Source organism: Saimiri boliviensis, chromosome 9, assembly GCF_048565385.1.
Source record: "Saimiri boliviensis isolate mSaiBol1 chromosome 9, mSaiBol1.pri, whole genome shotgun sequence".
Taxonomy (NCBI): domain Eukaryota; kingdom Metazoa; phylum Chordata; class Mammalia; order Primates; family Cebidae; genus Saimiri; species Saimiri boliviensis.
The window spans coordinates 35800484-35825479 of NC_133457.1; the positions used below are offsets into that span (position 1 = coordinate 35800484).

Consider the following 24996-nt stretch of genomic DNA (forward strand, 5'->3'; position numbering starts at 1 on the left):
TGTAGTCTCCATATATGTATTACTTTTCTGTAATATTTAAGAGTTGCTTAAAAGTATACAAAATGTACAGTTACTAAAACAGCTAATTATTTCTCTCTCTCCCTTTGGCAGGAAGGGGCTTCAGTTGTTCCTCCATGGCTAGAATCATAATAAACAATGTACCCACAATTTGTAACATAAAGTATTGCAATATGTTAGTAACAATCTTGCAGCCTTCTTTTCCAAAGTTCATTTTATTTTGATCAGTTCAGTATATTGCACTAATTATTTTAGGTATTTTCATTATATGAAAGCTACCATGTGTCAGAGATGATTTAATCTATTTAAGTGTTGGACTGCTAGGAGAACTTGTACATTTATGATAATGCAGAATTAGGAAAACGGTTCACCAGTGTTTAGTTTTATATTGAGGTGCTCAGGTTGGAATAAAGTGGTATAAAAAGTATTGGTTTCTCTCTCTCTCTCTCTTTTGTTTTTGTTTTTGTTTTTTTTTTGGCATAAAACAGTTAATGTATATAAGTGATATTATGTAACCTAATAATCCGCTTTTATATTTACTATCTTTATAAAATTATTTGTGTGGTATTGATGAATTATCCTAATATCTGGATCATTAGAGAATTGCTTTATGGTGTTATATTTTGGTGTGCTGGATAATTGGAACTTTATTTTTTATGTCAGAAACTGATACTTCCATTGAGAAATATTACCATAACTGTAATGTTATCTCTGGAGCCAGCCAGTAAAGCAGCATTTACAAGTTCATGGCTAACATACTCAGCTGCACCTTCATAGAAACTCTTAGTGCCTAATTCTTTTTCATTTATTGCCACACCATTTACACTGGTTGGTCTGTCAGTTACTTTTTCACTGCAAGGTTCATGATGAATCGTTTCTGCTGGAAATGTTTCTACATTCTCAGGGTTATAAATGGAACATTTAGAATAGTTTGAATCAGACAAATTTTCTTTGGAATTTTTAGTTGACACACATTCTTTAGATTCAGATTTATACTGAAACAATAAGTGGATATTACTTTGTGATTTCGTAAAGATTGGTTCACTGTTTAAAAAAAGCAGAGGCCCTTTGGATGGTGAAGATTTGTTATGCATGATAGAACAGTATGTTTCTTTATACACGTGAAATGTTGTCATTGCCAAGGCAGTGACTTCTTCTTTATCCAAAACTTCCCAAAGTCCGTTAGTAGCTAAAATAAGGAATTGACATAAGTCATCTATAGGGACAGAAATAGTTTGAGGTGCTGGGATAATGGATTTTTTCAGCTTGAGATTTCCATGAAATCCAAGTCCTCGTGTAGTTTTTACTTGCCCTTCTACCAGCCCGTATGGTTCATTTGCGCTAATGACTGCTCCATTCTGAAGTATTCTTCTTCTTTCATTTGTGTTTCGTGTAGTATGGTCTTTGGTGAGGCAAAAACCTTTCCCATTTCTGCATAAGACTGCTTGCACGTTACCTAAAAGATTATTTTTTAAAAGAATAAATTTTCATCCTAGAGATAACTAATTGTATCAAAATCTGCTATTAATTCTGTGTTTCAATGCTAAACAGAAAGCAGACTATTTAAAGGTGTTTTTAAAATATGTGTAATATATCACTACTGAAAGATTTATAGTAAATACAGGTTTCAAACAAGTCCATTTATCCCTCACTGATAATTTTTTTTAATTAATTTATTTTTATTATACTTTAAATTCTGGGGTACATGTGAAGAATGTGCGAGTTTGTTACATAGGTAAACATGTGCCATGGTGGTTTACTGCATCCATTCCTCCGTTATCTGCATTAGGTATTTCTCCTAACGGTAGCCCTCCCCAATCCTCCCACCCACTGCTATCCCACCCCTGGCCTTCCCACCCCTCATCAAGTCCTAGTGTGTGATGTACCCCTCCCTGTGTTCATGGTTCTCATTGTTCAACTCCCACTTATGAGTGAGAACTTGGGGTGTTTGGTTTTCTGTTCTTGTGTCAGTTTGCTGAGAATGCTGCTTTCCAGCTTCATCCATATCCCTGCAAAGGACGTGAACTCATCCTTTTTTATGGCTGCACAGTATTCCATGGTGTATATGTGTATTCCATGGTGTATATGCTAACATTTTCTTTATCCAGTTTATCATTGATGGGCATTTGGAAGGTAAGTCTTTTTTCAATTTGAAACACAAACTTTGATTTTTGTTTTGTTTTGTTTTTTGAGACGGAGTATTTAGACGCCAAGGCTGGAGTGCAGTGGTGTGATCTCAGCTCATTGCAACTTCTGCTTCCTGGGTTCAAGTGATTTTCCTGCCTCAGCTTCCCGAGTATCTGAGATTACAGGCATGTGCCGCTACACCCAAATTTTTGTATTTTTAGTGGAGTTGGCATTTCGCCTTGTTGACCAGGCTGGTCTCGAACTCCTGACCTCGTTATCCACCCGCCTCAGCCTCGCAGAGTGCTGGGATTACAGGCATGAGACACTGCACCTGGTTACAAACTTTGATTTTTTAAAAAAATAGAATGACAGTTATGTAACTGATAAAAGTTAAATCTTGGATGTACTTAGGTCATGGGTGATGAAAAAATTAGAATGCCACTATTAATGTTAGTCTTACTAGGTTCCTGTAATGTATAGATTTTAAAAAGCCAATCAGTCCTCTGAATTTAAGTGTTATTAACATACTACATGAATAACAGGTAGCTACCATTAAACCCTTTGGTTGGAAACTGAAAAAAGTTGGTTGTAGTTTTTTCATGGTTCAAATGAATCCATGATGGTGTGCTTCCTTGAAATCTTTACCGTTTAAACATGATCTGAACAGATAAGCATGGTTATGTTACTGTAACTTTCTTTGGTGTATTTTTTTTTTAGAACCACTGAATTTTTTAGTTAGGAAAAATTGATTTCCCCTAAGTTTTTAGGTAAAAATCACATATAATTACATACTGTTTATTCTTGATATGAAATCATTTGTCATTTATAAAAAGTTACCTAAACTGTGCTGAGATGGGGTTAATGATATTTGAATATCATATCTTTGAGATTTAAAATTACTGGAATAGGATGCCAAATTTACATAGAATATTCTAGTTTTAAATATGATGCTGTGCCTGGGATCATTTAGTTGCTTGCAGGAGAAGTTTAGTTCTAGACCCACAGTTTTTTAGATAAAATAATTGAGGCTTAGAAGATTGAGGTCCAGGGCCAGGTGTGGTGGCTTACACCTGTTATCCCCGCACTTTTGGAGGCTGAGGCAGACAGATCACTTGAAGCCAGGAGTTTGAGGCCAGCCTGGGCAACATGGCAAAACCCCATCTCTACTAAAAATACAAAAAATTAGCCAGGTATGGTGACGCACGCACGCTTGTCATTCCAGTTAGTCGGGAGGCTGAGACACCAGAATTGCTTGAACTCAGGAGGTAGAGGTTGCAGTAAGCCGAGATCATACCACCGCACTCCAGCCTGGGTGACAGAGCAAGACACACACACAAAAAGGTTGAGGTCCATGCAACTAGTATAGTAGTATAGTTGGAAAGCCCAAATTGGTAGCCAGCGTGGTAACTCATGCTTGTAGTTCCAGCACCCTGGGAGGCTGAGGTAGGAGGACCACTTGAAGCCAGGAGTTTGAGACCAGCCTGGCCAACATGGTGAAACCTGTCTTTACTAAAGTAGCCAGGAGTGGTGGTGCACACCTGTAATCCTAGCTACTCAGGAGACTGAGACATAAGAATTGCTTGAACCCTGGAGGCGGAGGTTGGAGTGAGTCGAGATCGCACCACTGCACTCAAGCCTGCATGACAGGGGAACCTAAGTTGGTACGGCATTAGTGTCGGATATAGACAAACTATTGGCTCATTTACATAATAGAAATTTTTAATAGCTATACTATTGGATTGGGACTAAAAGAGATTTGTGAAAAATATTTTGGAAACAACTACATAAGTCGTAGTTCTAGGTTATAGGGCCCCTCCTTTATAGTTTGGTTATTAATACTTTATCTTACTGTTGGTTATTCTACTTGGATTTTGTAGAACGTTAAGTCAGTAAAATCTTGACTTGCTGAATTATACATTATTACTGTATCAGCAAAGCAACATGGAGTGGTACTTAACATGCCGAGTAAATAGAATTGTTAGGAGTACATATGGTTCAGTACCTCTTAAATTAGAACAATTTTTATATGTGTACATAAATACGAATTGTGTGGCCATAGCTCTGAAAACAAAAAGGACATAATTTGGCTCAGAATAGTCAAATCCATTGACTGCATACATATTTACATGTGGCAAGCCAAAGCCCATTTTAACAAAAAGAAAAAGCATTGTTTTCCCGCTGCGTGATTTGGAAATAATTTAATAGAAATATGTATTTACAATGGAAGGATGGTAAACAGGTTATTTTTATTTTAGTTACCTCTGCAGAGAGCTTGACCAGTGTAGCCTTGTGCACTGTTTGCCCTTTTTTTCCTGTGCTAGAGAGCAGGACATAGCATCTTGGCCCATTTTATTACTTGTGGCCATCCTTTGGGTTCAGCACAATAAAATATTCTAGGATAAAGGACATTAAATCCTGGTTGCAGTTCTTGCTCTACCCATTAGAAAGGGAGATAATGCTTTTTTTTTTTCTTTTGGAGACAGGATTTCACTCTCATCCAGGCTGGAGTGCAGTGGCATGATCGTGGGCTCGCTGCAGCCTTGACCTCCCTGGGCTCAGGTAATCCTCCCGCCTCAGCCTCCTGAGTAGCTGGGACTAAAGGTGTGTTCCACCACATCCGGCTAATTTCTGTATTTTTTAGTAGAGACGGAATTTTGCTGTGTTGCTGGTCTCAAACTCCTGGGCTTAAGTGATCCTCCCACCTTGGCCTCTGAAAGTGCTGGAATTAAAGGTGCCAGTCACCACCTGGCAGCACATTCTTTACCTGTGTGAATGGTGCATGAAGGAAAGAAAAAGTGAAGGAGAAGTAGCTGGCATTTCTTAACTATTTGTGTATATAACCCAGGAAGTAGAGGGTGAATATTCAGGCTCAGGAAGACTACTAACAGAATGAACTAAAAAATTAGATGTGCAGAGTCAATAGTTTCATTTTGTAAACAGTGAGTGGCACATGCTGTCAGCTACAAACAGGGTGTTTGAAGTCAAGTGCTGTATTAAACTGAAAGCTTGAACAGGATAATGAACAAAAGGTTTCCATGAAGATGGGAAATTAGAGGAAGATTATTAAATATCACTGTTATGTCCACATAGTCTGGAGAATTGGAGACGGAACAGCCTTCGGATAGTTTAAGAGAAAGGGCAATTTGGCTTTAAAAAAAGTTTCTTCCAACATCTGTTTGGAGGAAGTGAGAACAGCTGACCAAGCAATGAACTGTGTTGAAGACCACTACACAATTTTAATCTGAACATAAATGAATTTAATTCCTAGACAAAGGTAACAGCTTTCAGTATTTGGTGAGCCTGTGCTCTTCAGAAAATGTTTTCAGAGCAAAAATGGAACAGGATTACTAGAAGAGCAACATGTTTAGGAACAATAATCTTGGGGATTAAAAAGAGCCGCTTTGAGATGATACTTAAGCCTTTTAAAAGTGGCATAGTCAGGTAAAGTGTTTCTTATGCGGAGGGTAATGATGTGATTGCCTCCTGTGATTACTGGGTTATCTCCAACTTTTATGAAAAGGAAAAGTCCAGTAAACTTCAGAGTGAACTCTGGAATCCCAGCCAGTTAATTCTGGACTTGAGTAGGCAATACTAAGATTGTTCTCAGATAAAGCCAGAAAGGTGACTTAGTGTTGATTAGAACAGAAAAGTTTTGAGAAAGAATGAGAGAAGAGGAAAAGAAACTTTATATGGTGGTCAGAGAAAACATACGTGATGGGTGAAGCAGGAAAAATAAAAACACACCTAGGATGCACAAGATTGCCCAGGGGTAGTAAGACAGTCTGGTAGAGAAAAACAGCATGGGGAGTGGAGGGATTTAGGAGTCTGACACACTCAGACTTTAACCCCAACCTTTTGTCATTGTGGCCTTTATTAGGTCACTTTACTAAGTAATAGGTTTTCACCTGCAGTATTACTTGTCAAAGTTATTGTGAGACTCAAGCTAATTTAGTAGGTAGACTCTTAAAGTTTATTTAGTGTTCCAAGAAGGGGAAAGCAGGTAGAGAGGCTATCCAAAAGAAATTCAGGGGAAATGACAAACGTTTCATTTCAGACCCATTTATAAAGAATTATAAGAAAATACGAAGTAGAATTACAGAATTACTTGAGAGAGTAGTCAGTGGTAACTTGGAAAAATTGAAATAGTTATTGAGGAAAGGAAAAATTACAGTTATTAAAAAGCATAAATAGAGTTGCATGAAATAAGGTGAGGGGAAACAGTCCATATCCAGTTTTTCTTCAGGGCTCTAGTTTGAGCCAAAGAAGCTGAATTTGTTGAATTTTATTTTGTGAAGTATTTGTTGAATGAGTTCTCAGAATCAGGTTTGTAAACATGGGTTCCCCAGCACCACCGTCAGAAAAAAGGGAGAAGGGGAAGGGAAGGAATGTAAAACGTCAGTGTTAAGAATTTGGCTTTTTTCCTGCACAAAAGAAGGAGATTTTGGAGTTGAGTTAGACTTTAGGATAAAATGTAAGGGTGGGGATAATTTTAAAAACAACTATGAAACTAGTCCAAATGAACACATTTTCACACCCATGGAAACAATTGCATCTAGACAGGAAAGAAAATGAGGTCTGTAAATGCAGCATTAGTGATGAATGAAGACAAAAAGTCCACATAATAATGAAGACACCCTAAAAACAGGAGAAAGTGGTACTCTTCATTTGGAGTAACCAGGCTTCAAGCCTGAAAGACTGGAGTCCTGGCTCACTCACTGGTTATATAACCTTGTATAATGCTTTGATGAGCTTTAGTCTTCTCATGTATTAAAAATGTGATTATCTTTTCCTCACAGATTTTGAAGATTAGATGAAAGGAATGACTTGGCAATCTTGAGAAGAGAAGGGAAGGGGCTTCAGGTCACCAATTTAAAAATCGTGATAGCCAAGTATGGTGGTGCTGAAGTCCTAGCTACTTGGAAGGCTGAGGCAGGAGGACCGCTTGAGGCTAGGGGTTCCTGGCTACATAGCAAGACCCCATCTCAAAAGCAAAAGAAAGAGAAAGAAAATTGCAAATAATAGAGAAGTAGTGGGTAAAGTTGTGCCTGGTCTCTCAATCTACTGTGAGCTTATGGGACAGAAAGCTAGAACATTAGAAATAAAAGTAGTTTATAGAGCCTCATTAAAAGGAATTATTAACAAATGTACAATCTAGACCTAAAGGTTGGAATAATAGATACACTAAAGCACTCAAATATTAAAAAGGAGCAGTAATGGGGCAGTCTGGGTTTTAGATTGACCCTTCCACTGAGAACAAGTAAATATCCTGGATAATATAGCAGCAAGTACAAAATACTCAAGAAGAATAATGGCTAAATTGAAGTATACCAAGAGAAGAAACCAGCTTTTACCTGAGACCATGTATTGAGCCGAATAAATCCACAGAGTTTTCACAGAGTGGCCAGGGGCAGTGACTCATGCCTATAATCCCAGCACTTTGGGAGATCAAAGCAGTGGATCACTTAAGGTCAGAAGTTTTAGACCAGCCTGGCCTGGGTTTGGTGGCATGTGCCTGTAGTCCTAGCTACTCAGAGGGCTGAGGCAGAAGAATCACTTGGAACCCAAACCAGGGAGGCAGAGAGTGCAGTGAACCAAGATCGAGCCACTCCACTCCAGCCCGGGTAACAGAGCAAGACTCCATCTTAAACAAAAAACAGGATTATGAAACAGAAGACAAAACCCAGGGCTTGTCCATTTAGTAAGACTAAGTGGCTCACCACAACAAAGCTAGGACCCCTAAGGACGGTGGCCTCACTGAAACAGTGAACCAAAAGTAAACCTACATGTTTTGCCACCATTCAGACTACAGAAAAATTGACTATTTCAAATTATGCTAAAGAGAAGAAGAAAGGAAGCCACAAAGAACTTGGAACTGGGTTGACATTGTAGCTCACATCTGTAATACCGTGAGGAAAGGATAATCACATTTTTAATACGTGAGAAAATTAAAGCTCATCAAAGCATCAAAACACTTTGGGAGGCCAAGACAGGAGGATCACTTGAGTCCAAGAGTTCAAGACCAGCCTTGACAACATAGCAAGGCCCCATCTCTACAAAAAAAAAGAATATGAAGCCGCTAATCATCATGTATTTGTAGTCTGAAAGCCTCAAATGGATCACTTAGTACATACTGATAGTGTCAACAGGCAGACACCAGGCAGGAGCAAATGCAGTACTCTGGATGACAGCTCTCAAATAATTCCACAAAACATACATTATTTGGAATTTCTTATCTTTCTGGTCAAGATACAGTAACAGTGACTGGGTTTACACTTTTATCTGTTTTGAAGAGACAGAGCCAAGAGTCCCGGGAAAGCAGTGCAGCTAGAGCTTGCTGAGGACACAATGCCAGAGAGAAAAGAGCCACAGAGAATTCCAGATATCTTTAGAGGTTCTTTCTCAAGTGAATCTTAAGTGTTTAGATGGGTACTGCTGAATACACGTGTGTGAGGAACCCTCACAACACTGGGGAAAGAAACATTCAAAAAGGATTAAAAGAAGCATTGCTGAGGACTCATAGGTTTGGGAGAATAACTCCTGTTCCAACCAGCCAGACTGAAAAGACATAAAATTCATGAATCATTAGGTAGCATACTTAGGAAGGTCTTGCCTCAGTAGTAGAAAATAATTAGAGCAAACTCAACACCGCCCTGGACTTGCCTGACAAATTTAAAAAACAGTATCTAAAATGATCAAACTGTTTCCAAGTAGTTTCATCCCAAAACAAAGCTCAAGATCATATATCCAAAAACACACATTTATTCCCACAACCTGTCAATGTGATCTTGGTGGAAAAAAAAATGTTTTTGCAGTTATCATTAAGGATCTCGAAATGAGACCAACCTGGATTATCCAGGCGGGCCTGAATTCCAATGAGAAATGTGTTTATAAGAGATACATAGAGTAGAGACACATGGAAAGAACAGTAAAACGCCATGTGAAAGTCAGGGAGGGACTGGAATTATGCAGCTGTGTGTGAGGGAATGCCTGGAGCTACCATAAGCTGGAAGACCCAAAGAAAGATTCTACCCTAGAAGAGGCGTGGCCCTATGGACACCTTGACTTCAGGCATCTGGCCTCCAGAAGCATGAGAGAATACATTTTTGCTGTTTTAAGCAACCATGTTGTGGTAATTTGTTACGGCAGCCCTAGAAAGCTAGTACACCAGGCATGCAAATAAGAAGGAAAATAACACCCATGATAAGTGAAAAGCCAGTCAATTGAAACCAACTCCAAAATGGCATATATGTTACAATTAGCAGGCATGAACATCAGTTATTATAACTGTATTCCATATGTCCAAAAGTTAGAGACATGATTTTTTAAAAAATTAACATTTTTTCATATCACAATGGAATAGAAAATCAATAGCAAGAGGAACACTGGAAATTATGCAAATACATGGAAATTAAATAACATGCTCCTGAACAATCATAGGGTCAATGAAGAAATTAAAAAGGAAATAAAAAACTTCTTGAAACAAATGAAAATCAAAACATACCAAAACCTGTGTGATGCAGCAAAAGTGATATGAATAGGGAAATGTACAGTAAGAGACTCCAAATAAACAACCTAACAGTGCACCGTGGGGAACTAGGAAAGCAAGAACAAACCAAATTCAAAATTAATAGAAGGGGGAAAAAAAGAGATAAGAGCAGAATTAACCAAGATAGACACTAAAAAATACACATAGGATCAATAAAACAAAAGGTGGTTTTTATGAAAATATTTTAAAAGTCAATAAATCATTAGCTAGCCTAACTAAGAAAAAAGAGAAAATCCCAAAAAATCAAAAATGAAAAAGGGACATTACAACAGATATCACTGAAAAACAAAAGATCATTAGAGACTATTATGAACAACTATACCCTAACAAATTAGAAAACCTAGAGGAAATGGATAAACATCTAGAGACATACAACCCTACCAAGATTGAACCAGGAAGAAATAGAAAACCTGAACAGACCAATAACAAGTAGTAGGCTTGATTCAGTAATAAAAAGTCCCCAAAATGAAAAGGCTAGGACCAGATGGCTTCACTGCTGAATTCTACCAAATGTATAAAAAAGAACACCAATTATTCTAAAAATATTTCAAGCAAATTGAAGAGGAGGAATTATTTTTAACTAATTACATGAGCCCAGCATTACCTGGATACCAAAAATCAGAAAAAGACACAACAACAAAGAAGAAAACTGTAGGCCAATATCCCTGATGAATGTAGATGTGAAAATCCTCAACAAAATACTAGCAAGCTGAATCAAACAACATATTAAAAAAAAAAAAAAAGGCCGGGCGCGGTGGCTCAAGCCTGTAATCCCAGCACTTTGGGAGGCCGAGGCGGGTGGATCACGAGGTCAAGAGATCGAGACCATCCTGGTCAACATGGTGAAACCCCGTCTCTACTAAAAATACAAAAATTAGCTGGGCATGGTGGCGCGTGCCTGTAATCCCAGCTACTCAGGAGGCTGAGGCAGGAGAATTGCCTGAACCCAGGAGGCGGAGGTTGCGGTGAGCCGAGATCGCGCCATTGCACTCCAGCCTGGGCAACAAGAGCGAAACTCCGTCTCAAAAAAAAAAAAAAAAAAAAAAAAAAAAGACCATGATCAAGTGAAATTTATTCCAGGGATGCAAGGATGGTTCACATAGAAATCAATAAATGTGAAGCTTTGTGCAGAGGCAGTATCATAGCCAATGAGGTTTAGCCACGGTGTGATTATTGCTAATTGAAAACTTTTTCCAATAGCCCACCATGACAACTTGTAATACAGTCAGCATTAAAAATAAAATAATATGACACATTACCAACAGAATGAAGGATAAATACCGTATGGTTATCTGAGTAGACGACCAAAAATTTTTTTTATAAAATTCAACATCTTGGCTTGGCCTTGGGAGGCCAAGGTGGGTGGATCATGAGGTCAAGAGATTGAGACCATCCTGGCCAACATGGTGAAACCACTTTTCTACTAAAAATACAGAAGTTAGCTGGGCGTGGTGGCATGCCCCTGTAGTCCCAGCTACTCAGAGGCTGGGCAGGAGAATCGCTTGAACCAAGGAGGCGGAGGTTGCAGTGAGCCGAGATCATGCCACTGCACTCCAGCCTGGTGACAGAGTGAGACTCTGTTTCAAAAAAAAAAAAAAAAAAAAGTGCAAACATACAGTTAGAGAGAAGGAATAAGTTCCAGGGTTTGATAGTCACATTAGGGTGACTATAGTTAACAATAATTCACTATGTAACCTAAAATAGCTAGAAGAGTTTAAATGTTCCCAACACAAAGATAATACAGGTGATGAATATCTTAAATGCCCTGATTTGATCATTACATATTATATGCATATATCAAAATACCACATGCACCCCATAAATATTTATAATTATTATATATCAATAAAATAGATAAACATTTTTAAAAAGAATGTGAGTTTGGCAATACCTTTTTCCACATGTACAAATTCAACATTTATTCAATGGCTTCATCATTGAATGCATATTTCATTATAAGGTAAGAATTTTTTAAATTCTAGAGTTATGATGACATTGATATTTTATGAATTTTAAACAAGGAAACTCAATTTCCTTGCTATAATTAATCCTGTTCTATAGAATACAAAATAATTCTTGAAAAATTCATGTAAAAAATTTTTCATGGCTGAAAGTCATTTACAGTTCTTTCTTACAGAAGTACTTTTGTAACTAAATCATGACCTCAGGTTCTCTCTTTTGCAATTTGAATTTTTTTCACCCATGTGTCTTTTTATTAAAATGCAGCATGCCTAGATACAAACAGTTTAACACCATTGTATAGGCCTGGAAATTAAATCCAGCTGTTTGACCTGGCAATTAGAGCCAACCAAACAGCAGTGTGTGTAGATATTTTTTTTTTCATATGGAGTCTCACTCTGTCATCCAGAGTGGAGTGCAGTGGTGCAATCTCGGCTCACTGCAATCTCTGACTCCCTGGTTCAAGTGATTCTCCTGCCTCAGCCTCCCCAGTAACTGGGATTACAGGCGCCCACCACTGTGCCCAGCTAATTTTTGTATTTTTAGTAGAGACGGGGTTTCACCATGTTGGCCAGGATGGTCTCAATCTCCTGACCTCATGATCTGCCTGCTCGGCCTCCCAAAGTGCTGGGATTACAGGCATGAGCCACTGCACCCAGTCTTTTTTTTTTTTTTTGGAGACAGAGTCTCGTTTCATTGCCCAGGCTGGAATGCAGTGGCACGATCTCGCTCGTTGTCACCTCCGCCTCCCAGGCTCAAGCGATTCTCCTGCCTCAGCCTCCTGAGTAGCTGGGATTATAGGTACCCACCACGCCCGGCTAATTTTTTTTTTTTTAAATGTATTTTTAGTAGAGATGGGGCTTCACCATATTGGCCAGGCTGGTCTCAGACTCCTGACTTCAGGTGATCCACCCTACTCCGCCTCCCAAAGTGCTGAGATTACAGGCGTGAGCCACTGTGCCTGGCTGTATCTACACATTTGATGACAGTATCTACTTATTGCATATGTCATAATTTGTCATATTAATTTTACAAAGACTCTTATAATGAATAGTATTTTCTCCCGGGATCCCAATTCCAAGAATATGGATCAGTTCACAGACTGACCTTAAATGTGTAATGATTATGAACTATTTGGAACCTCAGCACAGAGCCTGAGAAATGACAGAGACTCCAGGGCAGTGGATATGCACTTACTTTCTTGGTATTGCTTAGTCCGGAGTCCTTGACATTTCAGGCTCAGAACCAGGGCTGGATGAGAAATAGACTGACTTTCTGGGGCCTTGACATTCATTGTAGTATTCTTTGTGGTTATCTGACCTTGCAACAGTACGTCTGCCACAAAGTCCCACTCACTGAGGCCCAGCCTTCTCAGGCTTTGGAAACAACCCCCTTAAGAGGTAAGAGGTAGCATGATATGGTAGGACTGATTTCCAGCTCCAATTCCTATTACTTCTGAGACCTTGAACAAATTATCTCACATTTTTTGGCTTAAATTTTTCATCTGAAACATTGGGTTAACAATACTTAGATATTAGCCGGGCGCGGTGGCTCAAGCCTGTAATCCCAGCACTTTGGGAGGCCGAGGCGGGTGGATCACGAGGTCAAGAGATCGAGACCATCCTGGTCAACATGGTGAAACCCCGTCTCTACTAAAAATACTAAAAATTAACTGGGCATGGCGGCGCGTGCCTGTAATCCCAGCTACTGAGGAGGCTGAGGCAGGAGAATTGCCTGAGCCCAGGAGGCGGAGGTTGCGGTGAGCCGAGATCGCGCCATTGCACTCCAGCCTGGGTAACAAGAGCGAAACTCCGTCTCAAAAAAAAAACAAAAACCAAAAAACATAAAAAAAAGTTTTACCTCTGAGCTTTCCATTTTGGCAAATTCCTAAACTTCCTGAAATAACTTTAAAACAATACAGGCAACTTTTTAAAGAAGGGAATACATGCTCATAAAACCGAGGCATGTTTTTGCTCAAAGCGATAAAGAGAAAAAAAAAGAAGAAAACTGAGGCATGAACTATTATTCTCTCTGAGATAAAATAGATGCCAGGTGTGGTGGCTCACGCCTGTAATCCCAGCACTTTGGGAGGCCAGGCGGGCAGATCACAAGGTCAGGAATTCAAGACCAGCCTAGCCAATACGGTGAAACGCTGTCTCAATTAAAAATACAAAAATTAGCCAGGCGTGGTGGTGTGCACTTGTAGTCTCAGCTACTCAGGAGGCTGAGGTAAAAGAATCACTTGAACCTGGGAGGCGGAGGTTGCAGTGAGCTGAGATTTCGCCACTGCACTCCAGCCTGGGTGATAGAGAGAGAGTCCGTCTCAAAAAAAAAAGAAGAAAGAAAAAAAAAGAGAAAGAAAGAAAGGCTACTTGACCAGTGAGCATGAGAATGACCTATTGCAAATATAGTTACCAGAGTAACTGACCAATTTAAACAACCATACTAACAGTGAGCAAACAACTTTCCATTTTTCTGAAAAAAGCAAGTGTACAAAATGTTTTAAATTTTGTTCAGATTTAAGCATAGGTAGTATCTTTGCTTTTCAACTTTATTAACAACTCTATTGCTACCCCTTTGGGAAAATTTAACATCCTGTCACATTATATCTTATCTGTGCCTCTTTAAAAAAATTACAATTATTTTTGTGCCTGCAACCTGCATTTAACTTGTGGTTATTTGTTGTTTCTTATATTGATCAATGCAATTTCTAGGTACTAATAAGTCACTAAATAATAGATCATAAAAAATTCTGGAAGCACAAGGGGTTTTGCTGCAAGGAACCAAAATTGTAAAGGTGTTATTTGGTGCTATTCAATGTACGTACCAGTGTTTGCAACATGTAATGTTCCAGAAATCATTTTTGGCATCTCCTGGGAAGAGGAGCTCTCTGCCAACCCATCGTGGTTATTTGCTCTTCTCCAATTCTTATAAGGACTTGTAGGTTCACCTTCCAATATACAAGTAACTGCAGAGCAGCCACTCCATTGAACCCTGGACACTTCTTTTCTTCCAAGACGTAAAAGCCTATCCATTCTCCAAAATGCTTTTGCAAAAGCTTTGTGTATGTCCTCAAACTCACATCTTACTGCATCTGTTTTGTTTATGGCAGAAAAGAGGTCTTCTATTGCTGTGTATTCTTCTCTAAACACGGTGCAAAAGGAATTGATTATTTGTTGCTCATCAGTTGTCATTTGGTAAGAAGGATCAAATTTGGAAAGTTGATGGAGAAGTAAAACTGGGAGTTCCACTGATGTAAATTCTGCCGCTGAGGCACCATAATGTCCATCGAACAAGCCGAAAAAACACACGTTAGATTTATTACCAAAATTACTCACTACAGTGAATTTATCATTCATGTCAGCTTTCCATGTAGAATTCCTGTCTTCACAAATGCCCACTCCTTTAATTAATAGATGGCATATTTTTTGAGAATATACAACACTCCTGTCAATGTTATCAAAAATCTTATAGTATGCTGGTGGTATTTTTTTTTTCCAAAGCAGCTCAAAAGCATTATTAATGCTCTGTAGGGTTTTTTCAGTGAGCATAAAAGATGACAATAGTTTAGAAATCATGAACTGTCTCTGAACAGCAATCACTGAAGGCTGTGGTTTCTTTCCACCCATCCATTGGAAACCCAGTGTGGCCAGAGCTACATGTTGCTTCTTATGGAGAAAAATACCAGATAGGTCAATTTCATGCTTGCATATGAAACAGGGTAATGTGGTCAGTTGCTCATAGACCTGCTCCTCTTCATGGCTTTTGGTGTCTCTCAATGCTCTTGACCTTTTCTTTCTAAAACGTCTTCTTTTGGGTAAAAGTGAAATATGCTCATCTGTATCAAATGTCGATGTTTTCGTATTCCATTCTCTTGATTTCCAAAACACTCTGCAAACAGGATGAAAGATATTTTCATACAAGGATGATGCAGTGAAAATCTCTTCAAGCAAGCTCTTATCATTGCAATTTGATTTGGCTCCTCACACTCTTATATAAGCCTAGATTTAAATATTCTGATTCACATTCCTCAAAAAACGTGTAAGTACTAAATTAATTGGTGATTGACCTGTGTCTGCCTGAAATAAATTAGGCAAAAATTCCACAGTCAGCTAGGCCTCTAAACACTCAGAGAAATCAGCACAATATTTTCCTTTAGACCTGTGAAAGTATATATTTGAGACCTGACATTCTCATTTCTAATATGGACATACAGTCATGTATTGCATAGTGATGTTTCATGCAATGGTGGACCATATGCAACAGTGGTACCACAAGATTATAACGGAGCCAAAAAATTCTTATTTTTTAATTAGTTGTCTCAATGTCATAAAGTGTAACACATCACTTATGTGTTTCTGGTAATGCTGGTGTCAACAGACCCACTATGCTGCCAGTCAAATAAAAGTATAGCAAATTCAAGGCGGGGCATGTTGGCTCATGCCTGTAATCCCAGCACTTTAGGAGAGTGAGGTGGGCGGATCACTTGAGGTCAGGAGTTTGAGACCAGCCTGGCCAACATGGTGAAACCCCATCTCTACCAAAAATACAAAATTTAGGCCAGGGGCAGTGGCTCACCCCTATAATCCCAGCAATTTGGGAGGCCGAGGCAGGCGAATCACAAGCTCAAGAATTTGAGGCCAGCCTGGCCAACATGGTGAAACTCTGTCTGTACTAAAAATACAAAAAATTAGCTGTGCATGGTGGCAGGCACCTGTAATCCCAGCTACTCGAGAGGATGAGAGAGGAGAATTGCTTGAACCCAGGAGGCAGAGGTTGCAGTGAGTTGAGATTACACCATTGCACTTCAGTCTGGGCAACAGAGCAAGATTCCATCTCAAAAAAATAAGATAAAATATATAGTAAATCCAAGTATGTATAGTACATAAAACCTGATAATGATAAATGACTATGTGACTGGCTTATGTATTTATGATACTGTAGTTTTAATTGTTATTTTACAGTGAACTCCTTATATTAAAATAATGATAATAACCATAAAACAACCTCATACAGGCCCTTCAGGACGTATTCCAGAAGAAGGCATTGTTAACATAGATGACAACTCCATGTCTTATTTGCTCCTGGAGACCTTCCAGTTGGACAAGATGCGCAGGTGAAAGATGGTAACAGTGACAATTCTTACTCTAGGCAAAGGCTAATGTATGTGCACCTTAGTTGTTTTTTTTTTTTTTTTAATCTTAAAAAGTTTTAAACAAATTTAAAAAATAATTTTAGTTAAAATTTTTTTTTTTTTTGAGGCCGGGCGCGGTGGCTCAAGCCTGTAATCCCAGCACTTTGGGAGGCCGAGGCGGGTGGATCACGAGGTCAAGAGATCGAGACCATCCTGATCAACGTGGTGAAACCCCATCTCCACTAAAAATATAAAAAAAATTAGCTGGGCATGGTGGCACGTGCCTGTAATCCCAGCTACTCAGGAGGCTGAGGCAGGAGAATTGCCTGAACCCAGGAGGCGGAGGTTGCGGTGAGCCGAGATCATGTCATTGCACTGCAGCCTGGGTAACGAGGGAAACTCCGTCTCAAAAAAAAAAAAAAAAAAAAAATTTTTAATTGCTATTTTTTGGTAATATTCATGTAAAGAATGTAGTTTTATGAGCCTTGATGGGACTATTGGGACAATATATAAGACACCACAATACTGTGATTTGATCCGAAGTCAATTACTTATATCGGAACTTCATTTTTTCATATACAGCTTATATATATTACTTATATCGGAACTTTGTTTTTTCATATACAGCTCTATCACACATGAGCCATCATTCATATGTTTGTTCACTCACAATAACAGATTAAATAGGCCAGGCATGGTGGCTCATACCTATAATCCCAGCACTTTGGCAGGCAGATCACTTGAGGTCAGGAGTTCAAGACCAGATGGCCAACATAGCAAAACCCTGTCTCCAATAAAAATACAAAAATTAGCTGAGCATGGTGGCGGGAGCCTGTAATCCCAGCTACTTGGGAGGCTGAGGTGTGAGAATCACTTGAACCCAGAGGCAGAGGTTGCCGTGAGCCGAGATTGCTTCATTGCACTCCAGATTGGGTGACGGAGTGAGACTCTGTCTCAAAATAAATAAGTAAATAAAAATTTAAAAATAGAATTATTTAATTAAATATAAATACGTCAGAATAAGAGCATAGAGAGGAATGCAAGTCCTCTTTTGTATAAGGTAGAGGGCTAGATCACTCTTCAATATATGAGATGAAACAGGAAGCCAGGGTTTCATCTGATAACTAAGAAAGAGAAGGAAAAAAATACTATAGATATAATTATTCATTGGCTATACTTATTATCCGCCCCCAAAATTAAGAACATTTACCTTAAAGCATTATTGATGCTCATGTTCCTTTAGAATTACCTTTCTTTGCCCTCCCTTCGTCCCCTTTCCCTGGCCTCTATTTCTCCCACTTGAGAGTGATAGTGAGGGTGAGGGTAGAGGTGGCCGTGGCTCAAGTAGTGGGGATAGTGATGAGAGCAGTGATGGGCGTTCCCTGACTTGAGGGTAGAGCTCCCTGTGTGGAATGTTTACTACGTCACCTGGAACCTCGGTGACAACTCACTTTATGATTCAGAAGGACTGTGAAGCAGTAACATCACAAGTTATATCAAGTAAACTTTGGAATTTCTGAAAGAAGGAGCATTTATTAAACATACTGTCTTTCTTACTCTCCCTTCCTTTCTCCACCATCATGGCGTATGCTTGACTCTGCTTCTCGTCTGTCTTCTCACAAAACTTTCAGGATCAAGCCTTTTCTGGCCAAGAAACAAAAGCAAAATCATCCCATTCCCCCGTGGTTTCGGACAAAAACTGGTAATAAAATCAGGTAGAACTCCGAAAGGAGGCATTGGAAGAGAACCAAGCGGGGTCTATAAGGAACTGCACTTGAGATGGCACACATAGTTATGTTGTGTGAAGGTCACAACTACTTTACCATAGCAAGCTGAAAATGTTACCACTTTTGGACAGCTGAACATGTTTTATTGGGAATATATTTTTTCTCTCTGTGTGTGCTATGAAGGCACTGGTTAGCTGGGTTCAGTAATAAATATGTGAGTTCTTCCATTTCTCTCTCTCTCTCTTTCTCTCCACATATATATACTGTCTTACTGCTGGACACAGGGACTCATGTCTGTAATCCCAACACTTTGGGAGGCCAAGACAGGAGGATTGCTTGAGGCCTGGAGTTCAAGACCAGCCTAGGTAACATGTCGAGACCCCATCGATACAAACAAACAAACAAAAGAATGAGCATTGTGGCACACACCTGTAGTCCTAGCTACTCGGGAGGCAGGGGGGTCACTTGAGCCTAGGAGTTTGAGGCAGTCAGCTGCAGTCAGCTATGATCGTGCCACTCCACTCCAGCCTGGGTGATAGAGTGAGACCCTGTCTTTTATTTACTTATTTATTTATTTATTTTTTATTTTTCCAATATTGTTTTTATTTATTTTATTTTTGACATGGAGTCTCACTCTGTCTCCCAGGCTGGAGTGCAGTGGTGCCATCTCGGCTCACTGCAATATCTATCTCCCGGATTCAAGTGATTCTTCTGCCTCAGCCTCCCGAGTAGCTGGGACTACAGGTGTGTGCCACCACACCCAGCTAATTTTTAGTAGAGACCGGGTTTCACCATATTGGCCAGGCTGGTCTCGAGCTCCTGATCTCGTGATCCTTCCGCCTCGGCCTCCCAAAGTGCTGGGATTACAGGTGTGAGTCACCATGCCCAGCTGACCCTGCCTTTAAAATAAATAAATAAATAAATAAATAAACTGTCTAAGCCTATGTAGCAGCATGAAAATGTAAGAGGGGTGACTATAAAATAATTTTTTTATAAGCTGTGGCACTTTCAAATAGCCATTTTAGGAGGCTGTCCTTACTATACAAATCGGTTGTCTTCCCCTGCAGCGTTAGAGCTCCTCAGGCCATCTCTCCAGGACACCTCCTCTACCTGCTCTGTAAAACCTGTCTTCCCCGTCTTGCTGTCTCAAGTAACTGCCTGAGAGTTGTAGATCTTGACTGGACTGGCTTTTACAATTATTTCCCCTGCCTTCACTCCTGGCTAATATCTTTAGTTCCTAAATCTTTGATCCACAGCTGTGTGCCACTCCCTCACCCCGAGGCTGACTCAGAACAAGATTACTAGAGCAGGTGGTCTGAATGCTGAAGAACTGTGGACAAGCCCAACTGTCAACTAGGTGTCTCCCTGAAGAGGTATCAAAGTCAACTCAAAGTCGACGTGTTCAAAATGGAACTCACTAACCTTCCCTCCAGAATCTTCTTTGATCATCAACTTACTTTAACTGGAACGTCTCAGAGAATCCTTTTTCCTATGTGGTTCCAGGTTAAATTTGGCCAAGAAGGAATCTTAATATTTCAAACTTTGGGGTCTATATTGGAAAGCTATTATCCTCCAATGAGCTCACCCACAGATGCTGAAGTGTCTAGCATGTTTCTGCTTGTCCTTTGTTCCCCACTACTCTGCCTCCAGCTTTTCCTCCAGCTCCAGGTCTTGCTCACCAATAGCAGCCCCAGGCCTATTAGATGGCACCTGTCTGTGGGTCCACAGAAGCAAACATTTCCTCTGGACTTCCCCATCAGCTTCTCCTTCATTGTCCAACTTTGGCATCTGGATGTTCCTGGCTGCTCAGTCTGACTGGTTAAGGACTTCCCTGATGCCCCAACTCCTCTTCTCAGATGTTTAGTTGACCAGCTTCTCCCACAAACTAATTTTAGCAATAAATTCTTTTTTTCCACAATGCCCAGGGTCTGCTTTACTGATTGAACCCTAGCTAACAGAGGGACCACCACCACCCCTCCTCCCTTTCAGGATATATGAAATTGATCACCAAGACCTGTCAGATCTCTCTCTCTCTCTCTCTCTCTCTCTCTCTCTCTCTCTCTCTCTTTTGAGACGGGGTCTTGCTCTCTTGCCCAGGCTGGAGTGCAGTGGCACCATCTCAGCTCACTGCAACTTTTGCCTCCCAGGTTCAAGCGATTCTCCTGCCTCAGCCTCCCCAGTAGCTGGGAATATAGGCGTGTGCCACCAACAACCAGCTGATTTTTGTATTTTTTGTCAAGACAGGGTTTCGCCATGTTCTCCAGGCTGGTCTTGAACTCCTGACCTCAGGTGATCCTCCTGCTTCCGCCTCCCAGAGTGCTGGGATTACAGGCTTGAGCCACCATGCCTGGCCAGATCTCCCTCTTCAATATCCATCTACCCATCCACTTGTCTCCATCCCCAGTGCTATCTCATGCTTCCAAGAGGCTAAAATATCTTGCCCAGATTACTGCACAAATTCCTAACTGTTCAACTCATTTCCAGTCTCGTTGCCTCTCAGTGTATTCCCCTTAGAGCAGTCAGAGGAGGTGACGCCCTGACAGAGGCCCAGTACTGGCTTGCTGTTGTCTTTGGGATGACCTCCTTAATGTGACAAAGCTCTGTCTCTTTTGGCTTCTGCTAACTTCTCCAGCCCCATCTGTCAGCACTGCTCCCTCATCCCATGCCACTATTACGGAGAGTCATTAGATAAATCTTTGCCAGTTTGGTATTAGATTATTATGACCTGAATTTTTTCTTATTTTTTGCTTTTTAAATCACACTGAATATACAGGCCCTGCATAGTAATATCTAGCAGCTGGCCAGGAGCAGTGGCTCAAGCCTATAATACGAGCACTTTCGAAGGCTGAGGCAGGCAGATCACTTGGGTCAGGAGTTCGAGACCAGCCTGGGCAACATGGCAAAATCCGGTCTTTACCAAAAATACAAAAATTAGCCACATATGGTAGCACATGCCTGTGGTTCAAGCTACTCGGGAGGCTGAGGTGGGAGGATGACTTGAGCCTGGGAGGCAGAGGTGAGTTGAGTTGAGATTATGCCACTGCACTCCAGCCTGGGAGACAGTGAGACCCCATCTCAAATATATATATATATATATATATATATATATATATATATATATACACACACATATATATGTATGTATATATATGGCAGCTGCATTATCCCCATGCCACCGCAGATGTAGGAAAGAATGAGGCATCTCCAGGCAAGTGCTTGTAAACCCCAGCTCCTTAGGGTGGGGTCAGGCATCTCATAGGGTGTCTGTGGTGTTAATATCACACCTCCACATGCAGCTATCAGGCAGATGGTGATAAGGATAGTAGAAAAACCCTTCACAGAAGTTAACTGATGACTTACTGTAAACTTCTCTTTACAAAGGCAAAAATAGAGAAAGCATAGTTCTGAGATGCTTCCCAAGAGTGAAGATGAGTATATCTCTACATAGATTCTCAGCGGCTTGCTTTCTTCCAAAGTGTATTTGTTGTGTGTTAATTTTGTCCACTAATTGATCGATTATTTTATTGAGTTAAATTAAAATATTGTATTTTTAATTTATTAGACATCCAATTAATGGATTCTCCTTTTTTTTTTTTTTTTTTTTTTTTTTTTTTTTTTTGAGATGGTGTTTCGCTCTTGTTACCCAGGCTGGAGTGCAATGGCGCGATCTCGGCTCACCGCAACCTCTGCCCCCTGGGTTCAGGCAATTCTCCTGCCTCAGCCTTCTGAGTAGCTGGGATTACAGGCACGCGCCACCATGCCCAGCTAATTTTTTGTATTTTTAGTAGAGACGGGGTTTCAATGGTCTCGATCTCTTGACCTCGTGATCCACCCACCTCGGCCTCCCAAAGTGCTGGGATTACAAGCTTGAGCCACCGCGCCCAGCCGGATTCTCCTTTTTAAAATGTTCAAGTAATACAGAAGTATGCAGAAGAAAAGCAGAGGACACAGCTGCCAAAAGTAGGGTGAGTGTTATTCCAGACTGAGTTTTATGTATTTTTATATATACACAAAAACTTAGATGGTATTCATTATTAAATTTAGGTATAATTTGCATAAAATCAGTTACTCAATTTTTAAATGTACAGCCTGATAAATTTTTATATAGGAACTTACTTGTGGACTCCATCAAATTGTGTTTGTTTTCTTTTCAAATTTTATTTTATTTTATTTTATTTTATTTTTTAGAGACGGTTTCACCATCTTATCCAGGATGGTCTGGATCTCCTGACCTTGTGATCTGCCCACCTCAGCCTCCCAAAGTGCTGGGATTACAGGTGTGAGCCACTGGACCTGGCTATTTTGTTTGTTTTCTATATTTTCCTTTTTTTGTTTTTTGAGACAGAATCTCAACTCTGTCTCCCAGGCTGGAGTGCAATGGTGCAATCTCAGCTCACTGCAACCTCTGCCTTCTGGGTTCATGCCTCAGCCTCCTGAGTAGCCTGGATTACAGGTGTGCAACACCACACCCAGCTAATTTTTGTATTTTTAGTAGAGGCAGGGTTTCACCATGTTGGCCAGGCTGGTCTCGGACTCCTGACCTCAAGTGATCCTCCTGCCTCGGCCTCCCAAAGTGCTGGGATTACAGGAATAAACCACCATGTCAGGCATGTTTTCTTCGTTTTCTTTAGTAAATTGGCAACATAATTACAAAATTATTCTGTAAATGTTTTTGTTCACTTACTAGTATGGATTGGGGATTTTTCAAGTTGGTACTTGTCAACCTGCCTATTCTTTTTAACCAATGTATTACATTCCATAGTAAATGTAAAGATGTAATATGAATTATTTAACCTTTCATCTTCAATAATGAAAACTTTTTGCTATAACAATATTTCATAAGGAAAAGAAATGAGGTAACTCAGTAAGGTAGCTGATTACATAATCAATGCACAAAAACCAAAATAACTAATTTGAAAATATAAAAGCAGCCGGGCGCGGTGGCTCAAGCCTGTAATCCCAGCACATTGGGAATTGCCTGAACCCAGGAGGCGGAGGTTGCGGTGAGCCGAGATCGCGCCATTGCACTCCAGCCTGGGTAACAAGAGTGAAACTCCGTCTCAAAAAAAAAAAAAAAAAAAAAAAAAAAAAAAAAAAAAATATATATATATATATATATATATATATATATATATATATATAAAAGCAAAAATAACCTATTAGATATTATAAAAAATAATTTAAGAATAAACAAAAAAGTTTGAGTGGAGGCTGGGCGCGGTGGCTCAAGCCTGTAATCCCAGCACTTTGGGAGGCCAAGGCGGGTGGATCACGAGGTCGAGAGATCGAGACCATCCTGGTCAACACGGTGAAACCCCGTCTCTACTAAAAATACAAAAAATTAGCTGGGCATGGTGGCATGTGCCTGTAATCCCAGCTACTCAGGAGGCTGAGGCAGGAGAATGGCCTGAACCCAGGAGGTGGAGGTTGCGGTGAGCCGAGATCGTGCCATTGCACTCCAGCCTGGGTTAACAAGAGCGAAACTCCGTCTCAAAAAAAAAAAAAAGAAAAAAAAAAAAATCTTCACGTTGCCCAGGCTGGAGTGCAGTGACACAGTCAAGCAAGCCTCCCACTTTCAGCCTCCTGAGTAGCTGGACTCAAGCAAGCTGGACTCAAGCAAGCCTCCCACTTTCAGCCGCCTGAGTAGCTGGACTCAAGCAAGCTGGACTCAAGCAAGCCTCCCACTTCCAGCCTCCTGAGTAGCTGAACCTACAAGGCACATGCCACTATGTCAGGCTAATTTTTTGTTAGTGTGTTTGTTTTCCTTCACACATTTTATTTTATTTTATTTTATTTTTATTTTGAGACAGAATTTCACTCTTTTTGCTCAGGCTGGAGTGCAGTGGTGCGATCTTGGCTCGCTGCAACCTCCACCTCCCGGGTTCAAGAGATTCTCCTGTCTCAGCCTCCTGAGTAGCTGGGATTACAGGTGCCTGCCACCACACCTGGCTAATTTTTGTATTTTTTTCTTTTTATTAGAGATGGTGTTTCACTGTGTTAATCAGGCAGGTCTGGAACTCCTGATCTCAGGTGATACACTCGCCTCAGCCTCCCAAAGTGCTAGGATTACAGGCGTGAGTCACCATGCCCGGCCTATACATTTTAATCTTAAAAATAAACCAATTTAAAAGGAAAAAAATCATAAAATTTTACTTGCTTCTTATTAAAGTGGAAAAAACTAAGCAAGCAAGTTAGGCTCTGATGTGAATATGTTCTTTTCTCCTTCCTCAATCCATCACCCAAAGATAGAATCACTGGAAGGCATGAAACATCCTAATATGAGTCAGCAGATTTATTATATTTCACATATACTGAAACTATAAAAACTGTTATTTAAAAAAAAAAAATTTTTTTTTTTTAAAGATGGGGTTTCACCATGATAGCCAGGCTGGTCTTGAACTCCTGACCTCGAGTGATCCACCCACCTCGGCCTCCCAAAGTGCTAGGATTATAGACGTGAGCCACTGTGCCTGGCCCAAAAAAAA

At 40.1% G+C, this 24996-nt stretch overlaps 1 protein-coding gene and 1 pseudogene across 1 annotated transcript; one reads left to right on the forward strand and one right to left on the reverse strand.

Annotated features, from left to right (window-relative positions):
- Positions 1-548: 548 nt before the first annotated feature.
- On the reverse strand, positions 549-15510 carry PP2D1 (protein phosphatase 2C like domain containing 1). The gene is made up of 2 exons (XM_003924920.4): positions 14478-15510; positions 549-1474 (listed from the first exon to the last, which is right to left on the reverse strand). The coding sequence occupies exons 1-2, from the start codon at positions 15277-15279 to the stop codon at positions 678-680; spliced, it is 1599 nt and encodes a 532-aa protein (XP_003924969.2). The 5' UTR covers positions 15280-15510; the 3' UTR covers positions 549-677.
- On the forward strand, positions 10811-10940 carry LOC120368399 (U4 spliceosomal RNA; annotated as a pseudogene).
- Positions 15511-24996: the final 9486 nt, after the last annotated feature.